The following is a 13,499-nucleotide window of genomic DNA, read 5'->3' as shown; positions in this document are numbered from 1 at the left end:
AGCAGATCCGTGGAGGAGGAGGAGGAAGGATTCAGAGAGAAGTTTGCGCGCCGGGCTGCTATTTTTAACCAAAGTCCGCAAAACTCTTCGATTTCGATCCTCACGTTTGGATGGTGTGAAGTGTGGCCGAGTGGCCCTCCGGAGAGGCTTGTTGGACACCGGGGGACGGGGCCTGGGCGCACCGCGCCCGCGGAGACGGACCCGCGCAGCGGCGGCGGCGGAGGCGCACCACCTGGAAACTATACGCACCGATCCCCCCCACCCAGCCGCAAGACCACTCCTCAGTTCTCTTCATCCCTTTCCCTCCTTCCTTCTCGTCAGTCGGGGCTCCTTTTTATTTCTTATTTTCAATTCTCCAGGCTGGTGTGGACTTTACAGCCGCGACTAAAAAGAAACTGATCATGCGATGACTGAGCGCGCTTTGGGCACATCTACCGAGTCCATTACAGGTAATAAACCGAGCAGGAGACGATGCTCTCTGCACTTTTTTATATTTATTTTTAGGGAGACAATGTTGAAAATGAACGTGTTTTTTTGGGTAAGTGATGCTGCGGAAGTTTGGAGCGAAAGAAATGTTGGCTGTTGCGCTGCTACTGCTGCAAGATTTTGGCTTTTATGAAAATGAATGCACGGTTCTTTTTTTTTAATTATTTTTCAGTCAATAAACTTGAATTCAATCCTTCTAAAACCATAAATTGGAATTCCTAAAAAACAGAGAAGATATTCTTCTGCAGCCATCTTCATTTGCGCATATTTTCCCCTTAAAAATAGCCTCCTTGCCACTTGGCGCGTGCACACGGTTGCTTGATTTCCAATATTTACTTGTAATTGTGAGCATATGTGCAGACTGAAGTGTATTTAACTGTTTAAACTTGGGCAATTTGCTGTGAGAAATCACCATCAGCCGCTTTGTGCGCACGATTTTTCCCCCCGTGAGTTTGCGCCCACAGTGCGCACTGGCTCTGCTCAGTCCGCCGCCTTCCCAGATAGATTTACAGTGTCTAATCACGCGTGTATGATCGGCCCTGTCTCCCGCTGCAGGAGGTGAATGATGGCCGAGGATGGGGGAAATCTCTCCGGGGTCCCCGACGCCAGGGACTCGGAGGGTCGCTCCTCTCTGCCGAGGACTTTCATCCGGCTTAACGACCTGTCCGGGCTCGGGAGCGGAGGAGGTGGTGGATGTGGAGGAGTATTAGGAGGACCGTCCTCATCCTCATCATCATCTGGAGGAGCGGAGCGCGGAGAAGTGGTGGCGGCGGTGTTGGAGCCGGCGTCTCCTGCGCCCGACGGGATCTCCACAGGCGGGGAGGACGCGTCGGCGAGCGGCGGGGAGAGCCTCCCCTACCCCACCCTGGCCCCGGTGGTCTTCTTCTACCTGAAACAAACCACCCGGCCTCGCAGCTGGTGTCTCAAGATGGTCTGCAACCCATATCCTTTAAGATTTGTTTAAAAAAACAAAAAGTCTGCGAGAGCAGAGAATGCCCATGCGCAATGACGCACGCTTCCACCTGTGGCAGGTAAGAAACACCTGCTTGATTTCGCTGCTTTTCGTAAAATCCTGGAATTATGGGGTAAGAACTTGGTTTTGACATACTTTACCCAGTGATCTTCACTTTGTGTGCCCATATTAGGTGGGATTAACTGAGTACTGACATATTGAACACTTAATTTATGATGTCTGAGTGTAATTGGATTACTGAAGCGTGCAGCCACAACAGCATCCAGGTTGACCTGGACATCAGTGTCTCACAGAGGTGGGTCACTGAAGTCCAACCTGAGCAGGTAGACGTGCCCCAACAATCAATTTAGAATATACACATGAAATAAAACTTGAAACATGTGTAATTAAAATACTTTAGGTGATTATAGCCCCACAAACAATTACTTAGCAGGGATAAAACCACTCTCAAAGATATTTAATTTTATATTTACATATGTATAAAACACATTTCCAGGTGGTACCAGACTGCAGTTTGTTCCCTTTGGGTGTGAACTGAATGCTGTGTGGGAAGTGTTTGCAGTCAGGAGGTCTAAAAGTCTAAACTTGTTGAATAATTTAACTCGACTTTCAGTTTCAGGATGCTAAAATTATAAAAGCCTACAGTTGAGGCCAAGCCAATGCTTTAACCCACTGAGATAATCCACCAGGATAATTAATTCCTCATTGTCGGAAGACTAAAAGTCCTAATTTACAATTAAATAATTGCTGATAAAGAAAAATTGCAATTTCATTAGAGTAGACTGTACCAGTAGAATAGTGCCATAATAAAGATTTAAAATTTTATGTCAGAACAAAGAAAATTTTAGGGTAAACATAATGAAAACGGCTATATTTTAATGATACCTCCTGGTGCAAAATACAGTGAAATGTTAAGAAAAAAAAAACTGATGCATTATGCAGGTTTTTGAGAACTCGCCCTTTACGCTAATGCTGGTTTGCTAGCTTTACCCAGTGTGTGCGTTACTCTTAAGAAATGTCTTTAAAAACATCAGCGTTTTCTTTGAAATTTTCTTGGTTGTTTGTTGGGCCGATTTGGAAGCCAGTTTTTGCCCGCGAGCCTTATGTTGGACACCTCTGCGGTAGTGGATTGTGTGATCTTCGCGTTTGATTTCTGTACCATATTGCGGGATTCAAGATTCAAACCAGTGACCTTGTGGTATTGAGCTTGCTGTGATCGCCTCCGTCCTTCTGCATGTCATCAATATTAATTTTAACAAAACATATTTGGAGCTGCTGCGAAAGCCTGTCTGTCGATTCTCCAGTAGTATCAGCAAAACGGCATTTTTATGGCACTACTTTTGTTCCCTTAAGAAATTGCTCTCAGCCATTTCCAGAATTTGCCCTCCGCTACACCCACGTCACGCTCCACTTGATGATCCCATCGAGCGTTTGGTACGGTGATGGAAGTTCCTCTGACCTCCCATGCCCGCGGCGGCGCTGAGCTGGGTTATAATTAGCTTATTGACACACACCTGGCGTGTTTGGCCATCGAGCGGCCGCCCTTCCCCTTCCTTCGCAGCGTCAGAGGGCGGAGTCTGTCGGAAGCAGTATCAAGAAGTCGTCCCCTCTGCCTTTGAGACTCTATAGCGACGTAAGACCTCAGGGATCTGTCAGTGATGCTTCATCTCAAGAGTTGTTTTTTTCATCTGAGTATCTGATTATGGTGCCTGGAGCCACTGAGAATGCAACTTTTTGGAAAAGTGGACTCAATCTCCTTGGAAACAGGCGTAAACGCATCTTTATTGAAACAGTTCTGTCCAAAAGTAACCAACAACACCAACTTGTGGCCCAACTTCATCCATGAACGGGCGCCATTTTCAGGTGTTCTGCAACGAAAATGCAAAAAGATGCGTTTTTTTGCTTTAAAAGTTGTGGTGTAAATGGCTCTGGAGTGCCTTTTACTTTATATCCCGCCCTCCTTCCTCCATCACCCACTTGTCACGGCTTTAATTGAAACGCAGTCCGTTCTGCTCCCGCCCGCTGGGGAACGCCGTCCGTGTCGTTGGCGCCCGCTCCTCCCTCACCCTGCCTCCCTTCTTCATTCTTCATCTCCCTGCCGCTCCTCTTCATCTTCCGTCCTCGCCCCGGCTCGCTCTCCCAATGATCACAGCTGATTTCCATGTCTGTAAATGTCACATCTTTTAAAGGTCTCACAAATAGACTTTTCTCTTTTCTTTTTTTTCTTTTTTTTTGTGTCTGTGTGGCTGTGGGAGGAAAGACGATCCTTGATACTATTATCCGAGATGGAGGTTCTCAAACATTTACTCAGCCTGGACCTCTCTCTGCTTAGACACATATTAGAAGCAGCACATTTATATCTGAGGGGGAAAGAAAACGCTCCCAGACGCTGTTTCTCACGTCTGTAGGGGGAAGTCGGTTAGTGGGGATAAAATCCTCTGTTCACAGCATGTGAGGGGTTCTGCTCAGGTTGGTGGGAAATCCATGCAAGTGATAATGTGACAGTAATTCTTTGTCAGCTTGAATTACACGTTCAAACCAATCAAAGATTGGGAATAGTGTGAATACATTTAAATGACTTGGGTTATTTCAACAGTTCTGAATGGTATATGATTTCAGTTAAAGCAAGGGTGTCCAACGCATTTTAGTTCAGGTGCCACAATCGACCGAATTTCCTCTTCAGTGGGCCGTATTGGTAAAATATTGCTAGAATAACCTTTAAACTGAAACTTTTTCCTTGTTGTGACACTGAGTGTACGTGATGAAATTGAAAATGACTACAAATTTGACATGAAGCTAATTTTCTACGGTGAAATGTCCATGAAAGCTTCTGTAACTCACCAGGTGTGCTGTCTTCTTAGAAACCAAAGAATGTCAGAATCTCTTTGGATGTGATGAGCTTGTGTGGTATCGGTCACGGCTTAGCTAACAAGTGCTCCAAACCTCGTGAGTTATCAGAAAGCTCGCTCCAGCGGCGCTCCTCTGGGCAGTTTTGAGGGCTTCGGTTTGTGTCGCATTCATTTTTCCAAACATAGATTTGGTCAGAACCTTCATAGACGTCCTCTCCGTTGCGGACCCCTCAGATCGAAATGGTTGCACCAGATCTCAAGAGTGATTTGAGCCCAACACGTTGGTGTTGACGTTTTGAAGCAACATCTCTTGGCTTGTGTTGCTTGTATTCTGTAACTTATTGAATTCATGCATGTTTTTCTTTTATTTACGCTAAACTGAATAGCTTTGCAGCATTGATGGAAGTCTGTGGTTCACTTGCGTCACGGCTGACGTACCGCGTGCGTCACTGACCACTCCCACAGATGCGTCACAAGCTAGCTTAGTTTTCATTCGAACATGAAATCGGACAACTTTGCAGGATCTGCTGAGCGAACCGGGTTTTTTTTTTTTTTTTTTTCACGAAGCGACCGCCGCTTTGTCATCCTGTCACGGCTTCACGGTAGACCTAATGTCAGACCTGCGCGCCTCAGAGTGGAACGCTGAATGGACTGCTGGGTAATTTGTGATTATGTTTCATGTGTATGGCGTTGCATTCGCCAGCTCCCTGCTTGCCCTTTAAAGTGTATCTGCGCCGATTTAGGAAAAGGTCAGTGATTTTGTAATGCGACGTACCGTTGATGAGATCGATCTGTGTGTGCATGTGTGTGTGCGTGTGCGCCTTTCTCTACGTACTCGGATGTAACTGGGAGCAGCAGATGTATCTCCTGCTGTATTTTTAACTCTTCCTCTCTCGATCCGCGGCCCTCCTCCTCTGCTGCTGCTGCTGCTGCCGCCGCCTCTCCACGCCGTGTCTCTCTCTCCCTGCTCTCCGGTTGGAGAAATAGCCCCGCTGTAGTCGCTCTCGCTCCTGCTATAAATACACATGAACACCAGCAGCAGCAGCAGCAGCAGAGACCTCTTCCTCTGTCTGACTCCGCCGATCCCACAGAACAGGGAAGGGAAAGCCCGACTGATCTCGGGGCCAGAATCCATTCTAAACAGGCACATCCTCGGTAAGCCCTCGGCCTTAGGCGCCCCGCGACCGTTTTCAACAGTCTGAAGTAATTAGGACCCCTGGATGCCTCGCTGAGGTATTTGGAGTCTAATTGAAGACCCCCGGGGTGCACACTCTGAGTGATGTTTTGCCCAGCGCATTGCCTGTGTGAAATTCCCTCCACTAGTTTTATTTTCTTTTTCTTTTCTTTTTTTTTATTTGCTAATGACTCCTGCAGAATCGGTACAGGAGTGATAGAAAGTGAGAGCTTGAGTGTTTTGTACACCGAGGTTGTGTAAGCAGTACTCACACACACATACACACACACACGCTTCCACAGGACTCCCGTAGGTGTCTCCTCTCTGGCGGGGAGCCGGATGTCGTGCCAAGACGACGAAGGGAGGAGGAGGAGGATGAGGGGATTGTTTGGGGATCATGTCCAGTGCTCTCTCCTCTTGATTTAAGCTGCTGATTACACCGGAACAGATCCGCGAGAGACGACACCTGACCACAGCCAGTGTTTATTCATTCTGAATATCAGGCACGTCAAACACATTTCACTTCCATCTTGCGTGAACTGGACCTATAAAATAGTGCAAAAATAACGAAATCGAACTTTAAAGTTTCTCTGTAAACACAGAGGGTGCGTAGTGAAATTGTCTATATTTTGACAAAAATAAACCATTTTAAATCTACACTTTGCTTGGTGGTTTGTGGGCCGAATTGGAGCCTCTTTCAGACCAGGTTTTGTCCCACGAGCCTTATGTTTGACACCCCTGATCAGAGGGAGCCTCATGAATGGCTGATAAATTTCTCCCTGAGGGGGAACGAAGGGATTTCTTTAAAATACGCTGCTCTGACCAATGACAAGTGGAGACTTACTCAGCAGAAAAAATCCTCATCTATTCTTCTTTTCTCCTCTCGTTACTTTCTTTTTTTTTTTTTTACCCCCTTCCTCAAGCTGAGAGCTTCACATTAGCACAAAGAGCGAGGAGGGGCATCTGTGTCATCTTCTACAGCCTCCTAAATCAGGAGATGAAGAAGAGATAGAGAGTGCAGGAAGGAAGAGAACGGAATATAAAGCGAGACAAGATTGTGGAGCTGAGCAGGACTTCAGAGCATTCTTAAAAGGTACAAAAGTAGCATGTCGCTGCCAAAAGCTTCTGTTTCCTCCTGCTGCTCCCAGACTCCCCATCCTCCTCCTCCTCCTCCCGTCTTGATATTTTAGCAATCTTTCTAACATTTCCAAAATCTTGCACATGGATGCTGAGATGTTGCATTATTGCCACTATGAGGCGCCAAGAACACTGTGAGAAATGTCAAGAATGAAAAAAGTCAAGATCAAAGCTGAGATGCCGAGAAATGTAGGTTGATTAAAGTAAAATGTCCAAACCAGAAAGTCTGTCTTTGACATTTTGGGGAGAAAAGGAAAAGTTTGAGAATGAAAACCAACTTGAAGTTGGGAGTGTTTTTAAAGCAGGAACTCGGAAACTGAGGATAATACATTTAAATATTTACAATGATGTCAAAAGAAAAATAATTCTAAAATTAGAGAACTGGAGATTGTTGTTGTTGGAGATTGTTTTGCTGAATATTGTGGCCATCGCTCGGTGAAAATTTGAGAATTAGGTCAAAATGTTGTTGACAGATACAATATCAATACTATCGATTTGTCGAAAACCAACCAAGGGAGAATGTATTTGAGTCACATCTATATAAAATAAAGGAAACCCACAATTTTATGAGAAAAATGTCCCATATTCCTGTTACTGTATTTCTTTAACATGTTATGAGATGATGTTTTTCTAAAACAAACCCAACAGTCCACTTCTGTTTGCTGGCGGGTTTCTGTGAACTCTGCTGCTTCATCCAGAGACTTTATTTGATGAAGTACTCAGTTACTTTAAGCGTGCCAGGCCCTTTCACTGCATCTCTGGGCGTGGGCGTACGGAGGGTCTTTAGCCTGCGATTCATGTGTCTTGCCGAGCATGTGATGCGACTCGCATGTATTTTGCATGCAGAGTGCTCGCCGCGAGGGATCTGCCCGCCGTGCGTGCGTGCGTGCGTGCGTGCGTGCGTGCGTGCGTGCGTGCGTGTTTGTGTGTACGTTGAGCACACAATCACATGAAAAATTAACCACTGAATCGAGCACATGCTTGAATGTCTCTGAGCAAGTTTTGACATATTGGGATAATTTCCGAAGCGGGCGAGTCTGCCGGCGACGTCGGAGCTCCCCGGATGGGAAGCAGAACGTGAGCCGATCGGCGTGAAATCAAGACAAAACTAAAACCACAGACGGTTCGGAGTCGACGCTGCAGTTTTTGTATACTTAGTGTTTTCACTGTGGGAGGATGAGCCCGCTCTTGAACCACATTGTGGCCCCTGCTGAACCCCCGACAAGAAAAGTTGTTTTCCTCTGTTTCCATGGAGATTGAGTCAGAACGTTGTCAGGAAGTTTGAATTCGTTCATTTTCACTTGAAAGTATTGCGTGAACAGGGCCCTGGTCACTTTCCCGACATCGTCTAAGCTGTTGCAATCTGTCCAAGACCATAACGCAGCTAATCAGTCCAGACCTGTTCCCCCTTAACTGAGTTAAAGGTTTTTAGATTCTGGAAATTATTGGGACACGTTCTGAAAATGTTGAGCCACGACGACAAATGCTAACCCCTAGATGGAGCAATGCTCATCGGACTGCATTCTGATCTGATTTGAAGCTTCAAATGTGCTTCTTTTGTTTTCGACAAATGAGGGAAGCGTGCCCTCCGTGACACCTTTCGGTGTCGGCTCGCCTCGGTCGACTTCAGGACGGCATTTTCCCTTTTCAGCAAAAGAAAACTAAGCGGCAGAGCGAAAACTTACATAACTGCAAACCAAAGAACTCTAATGAGAACACAGCCGCGGACAAAAACATTCTGCTGGTATTCATGGAGGCGTGTGCGTGTGGGCGTACGGGTTTTGTTATTGTGCCTGAAAAAAAAAAAAAAATCTTTGTTACATTCAGAACTTAATGCTAGTTGGAAAGATTCAGTGCTGTTAGTCACAGAGCCTTTGCTCTTGGCACCGGCAGAAGGAAATGAGTGAGCGTTGATCGCGTCCCTGTCCAAGCACCAGTTGCAATATTTACCAGAATAATTGCAAGGGATGTTTTTGCTGTCTATATCTTGCCGCCTCTGTCTGTGTGATTTAATCCGCGAATAACATCTGCTGCTTAACGCACATCCACCGGCTCCGAGGTTGCTCCGAGCGGAACGTTTTCCCTCCGCTGAACTCGGTCCAAAACACTGATTCACTGAAAACAGTGATAGATCGGTTTTCTGGCAGTGACAAACTCCCGACACACTATACAGTATGTGTGTGAAGCTCAGTGATTCAGCCGCAGCCTGCTGGAAGTGCCAATTATTGATGCATAACAGAAGTGACAATCAGAAGGAGAAGGCAGGGAGGCCGAGGTAGAGCTCAGACTGCGGCGAGGTGCGAGTAGACGGCTCGGTACGAGGCCCCAGCTTCATGAGGAGCTTAGTTTAAGCTGTTAAAGACAAAGAAAACCTTTCTCCGTGCTCGGCCTGCCGCTCGTCCTTCCACCGTACCGGCGCTACGGTTTCAACGTGTTAGATCATTACAGCTTGTGCCCGCACACCTGGGATTGGGTAGGGATTGTGTCCGACTAAAAGCTCTCCGAATTTCTTTCAGGGGGGAAATTGCTGCTGTTCGTAGCGCAAACATTTCTCTCAGATAGCCATGAAATGCAAGTGTTAAATATACGGTGCAAAAATATCCCCGACTGATTGATTTTTTTTTTAGTCTCGCCATCGCTGATGCAAACGGAGCTCGAAGTTACAAGAAAGAACATTGAGCTTTCTGCAATTGGATTAAGCATGGCTACAATGCACCTAACTGAATGAGTTTATTTCACACTTGATCAATACCACTCCCCCAGTTTGGTGTATCGCAGCGTTCTGCAGACTTTATGGCTGAAAGAGCCATTATTGCTAACTCCCCACCTCATAAATTTGAGTGGAGCCACGAAATGTGTAGTTCATGCTGCAATCGTGAAATTTAAAAAGTACAACGAAGAACTGCAGACGTCTTACTGTTGTGCCACAGTTTTGACTAAAACTAGAAATTTTGGATGCTTCTGCTGCTTTTAGACATTTTGAGCCAGTTGTGCCTGATGGGGCAAGTTGGAAAGGGATGACGTATCGTTAGTATTCTGACAGCTGTATCATCCACTATACCTATTGTACAAAAAAAAAAAACTGAACAGAAAATCTTCTATTTCCAAGAAACGTGGCCCTTTTCATGTATTATTCGATAATTGGCTGCAGCGATCACATTTCCAACTGACCTTTATTGAATTATTGGTAAAATGTTAGCGATGAAAGGCAAAACCAGTTGCCTTTTATAGCATCTAATTCACAACACTGCTTACATTTGACATGTGTTTCTATACACAGGCTGATGGGTGGAGTATCACATTCAGAAATTCCAAGGAAAATAAAGCAGCGTTGCGATTGGAGAGTCTTGTAGGTGAGCAGATCTTGACGTTTGCTGAAAAAATGCGAACACGTGAGCGTCCCGGAGTCAGCGGCGGTCCGTGAACCGGCGCTGCGGTTTGGCCCGTCTCTGGTAGACACATCAGGACCTCTCTGGTTACCCGCCACAACCCGGCCTTTTTCTCCTCGCGTGTTTGAGGGCCGGGGCCTGACAGCTGTGAGTTTTTTGGCGGCAGAAGCCCGGCTAACCTGATACGCACCCGGTGAGACTCCAACCACAATGACTCAGGGGTAAAAACCATAAACTCTGCAGTGGAGTGCCAGACAGCAGCAGGAAACACTCTCACTGTGTGAGCATGTGTGTGTGTTCGGATGATTGTGCACCAACTTGCTTATTTTTTCCCCCTAGTAGTGTCACTTTCTCCAACACCACTTCACTCACTCTTGCTTTTTGGTGCGCGTCGCGCTCCTCTGTGATTCCGCTGCTCCATTTTAACATATTAATGTGAACCCTGTAAAAACCACAGACGGACCTCTCACAGGCACGAGGAGCGAAGAGCAGTGAAATCCGGAGCGAGGCAGGGAGCTTAGACTTTTACAGATGTGCTGACTTCAAGAGCTCTTCTGCGGCTCTGTAAAAATCCCTCCGCTGACTGTGTTTGCGTCTCGCCCTCTCGTAATCTCCGCTTTCGCCCCTCGCCGCGGCATTGCCATCCTCCTATTGTCTGGGGTTTGAGACGCGCCGTCAACTGCGTGTTTGCGTGTGTTTCCATCCAGACGGCAAATTTCTCACCGATTTGAAAATCAATTATTTGTACCGGGAGAGCAATTAGCGCAGATTAATCCCAGCGGTTGATTAGCGTGAAAAGAAAGAAACAAAACAAGGCCCTGTCACTGTCATCTGCAGCAAATCATGAGGAGCGGTGGTTTGGTTAAGTAAATGGTCCAGTCGACTGCTTGCTTGTTTTGATACACGGTTTGCAGGGTGGTTAGTTGGCGGCGTGGTTGGATTGTTGTGTGTTTTCTGTTTGCGTTGTTGAATAAATTAAATCACGGCTCGTCAGTTTATTGACGACCTCACTGGTTGGGTTTGGGAGCTTGTTGTCTGCTTGGACTGTTCACCCAGAGAAAATACTTACAAACAAGCTAAAGGTATAATGAGCTGAATTGAAACATATGGTTGAGGAGCTGGTTTGAGTGGTCCAATCTCTGGTTCGCTGAAAGCTGATATGGTTTGATACGTTGTGTTGGGTTTTTGTTGGTTGACTGCTTGGATCGTTGGTTTTCTGTTGGAGTTCGATGAATGATGGCTTAATTTATTATTTTATGGGTATACGCCGTCATTCTTGCCTCCAAACTTCCCCATTCAAAACTGTCAGTAGATACCAATATAAATTTGGAACAATATAACTCAATGTAACATTTTCCTGGACTGGTCATGTGACTTGTTGCCATCGTAATAGTTGAAGTGGTCGGTTAACAATTTAATAGTCCGCTGCAGCTTCATGAGTTAGTTGCCTTCCGTAATTGTTTAACTTTGTACCAAGCTGTCTCATAAATTGGTTTACTGAATGGGTTTCAGGCTTGGTTCTTTTTTATTTGAGGTTATTAACTAGTGTTTAACTTTATTTGGGTGTTGTTTGATTCGGTGCTAGTTGAGTGAGTCAAGTAGTTAACAGCTTCTGTTCAGCAGTTAATTCAACAACAGTCTACAAACAGCAAGCAGTTACAAACAAATGGGTAAAATATACAGTAAGTTATTTGAAATGGAACCGATTCATATTTCTTGTGTCCAACCATATTTCTTGTGTGGTTGGTTAACTGTAGAGGAACTGGACATCATCCTAAACAAGGTGCATGTCGAGGCTGAAAAAATATGTAGGAAATTCAGTGTCACTGCAATATGATAAAGCAGTAACCGAACTGCGGTGAGACTCGGTGGATATGTCAACTTACAAATGACAGGTGGTAAGACGAAGTGCTGATACCGTTACTCCTCGTTCCGATACATCACTTAGAAATAACTGAAATACTTGTTTTTTTTCGCCCACTGTGTTGTAATGAATTAGCAATGTGGACACACCCCACTTGTATTTATGGATCTTCAGATATTGTCCGAAATACAAACATTGTAACTACTGGAACAAAGCAACGTTCTGTCTATATTTCTGACGTTTCCCTTTTCCGAGCTGTTTTTTTTTTTTTTTCAGCTCCCTCCTCCTCTGGGCTGTTCCGTGAGATGGCTATAAGTTTATGTAGGACTCCGTCCAGGGTTTTCCTACCAGCTTTTTCTCATTATGTTTCTGAAGAAAGGCTGGTGCTTGACTGCCTGCAGTGGCAGCAGAAATGGGGAGGCGGCGGCGGCGGCGGCGGTGCATGAGGAGGATGAGGACCAGAGTGGGCCAGCTAAGGAGCTTTATCCTCAAGGAGTGCCGTCATATTGGAGTCGCCTCCTGAGCCGCATCACAGCTTTAAGCAGCGGTAATGTGCTTCGGCTTCGTCATCCTAGGGAAAAAAAAAGAGGCAATCTGGCTCGTAGATATTGTGGGTGGTGCGTCAGTTGTTGTATGCAACGCCGAGTGAAAAATCAGTGGGTATAGGACATAAACCACTGGCCCCAACTTGTTTCTGTAACTCCCCAGTTCGTACACCGACTCGAGCAGTTTCTGCGATAACCTCCACCTCCCCCCGCTTTTTGTCCCGGGGTGTTCTTTTCTCCCAACTCGTGTAGATTGATAAGGGATAAGACAGCGAGCAGCACGGCAGAAAGGATGCCACCCGCTGACAGAAGTGCCCTTTTTAGGCCTTGCTACTGACTCCGGGCTCAGGTGGCACTGACACACTCCAGACCTGACCGCCGGCCTTATCTCCGGACAAACAAACAGTCATTCTCGCACACAGTTTCTCAAGGAAGGGGGGGGGGGGGGGGGGGGGGGGGGGGGGGGGGGCGCAGACATGCTGATCCAGCCCGCTGCTGTCCATAACTCACATCTTTCTCGGCTCCAGTTCCAGGTTCTTTCTTTCCTTTCTTTTTTTTCTCTCTCTCTCTCTCTTTTTCTCCGTTCTCCTGTATCTCCACTGCGATCGCTCTCTGTCAAGCCATCAGGACACTAATCAGGATTTTCCCGGGGAGTCTGGGCGAGGAGTTGGGGGGGGGGGGGAGGAAAAAAAAAAAGGAGAGAGAAAGAGATGTCTTATTATAGATAACAAACGAGGGATATAAATACCTCTGGGTTCGGAGCAGCTTATGTAAGAGTCATGATATGTCCGCCGGCCTCTCAGCCAGGCATGTGCGCAAGATCCTGCCTGCAACGTCTGCATGGCTCGCCCATATCCATAGCTTCTGTAAAAAAGAAAAAAAAAATATCTACAGCCTCACATTAGTAGTAATATAAAAGTAATATATTACAACAGCAGATTGCATGATAGTGATTTACTCAATTAGTGTTCTGACTCCACATCCTGCCCGAGGCCTTGCCGCACAGTTCGGATTAACCGGGGAATTGCAGGTATTTATAGTGCATATTTAATGACGTTTAAGACCTTTTTAATACCACTAAA

General features: G+C 46.1%; 1 protein-coding gene across 15 annotated transcripts in view; it reads left to right on the top strand.

Annotated features, from left to right (window-relative positions):
* The first annotated feature begins 337 nt into the window (after window positions 1-337).
* cacna1g (calcium channel, voltage-dependent, T type, alpha 1G subunit) overlaps window positions 338-13,499 on the top strand; it is a 239,695-nt gene continuing 226,533 nt past the window's right edge. For all 15 annotated transcript variants that reach the window (XM_030097523.1, XM_030097525.1, XM_030097518.1 and 12 more), the window contains exons 1-2: window positions 338-449; window positions 1,042-1,428. In XM_030097523.1, the coding sequence (XP_029953383.1) occupies window positions 1,049-1,428 (380 nt within the window). In that variant the 5' untranslated portion in view covers window positions 338-449; window positions 1,042-1,048. The remainder of the gene's footprint in view (window positions 450-1,041; window positions 1,429-13,499) is intronic.

The sequence above is a fragment of the Salarias fasciatus genome, chromosome 8 (genome assembly GCF_902148845.1).
Source record: "Salarias fasciatus chromosome 8, fSalaFa1.1, whole genome shotgun sequence".
Taxonomy (NCBI): domain Eukaryota; kingdom Metazoa; phylum Chordata; class Actinopteri; order Blenniiformes; family Blenniidae; genus Salarias; species Salarias fasciatus.
The sequence above is the reverse complement of the archived record's forward strand: the minus strand, read 5'-3'. Positions and strand labels throughout refer to the sequence as shown.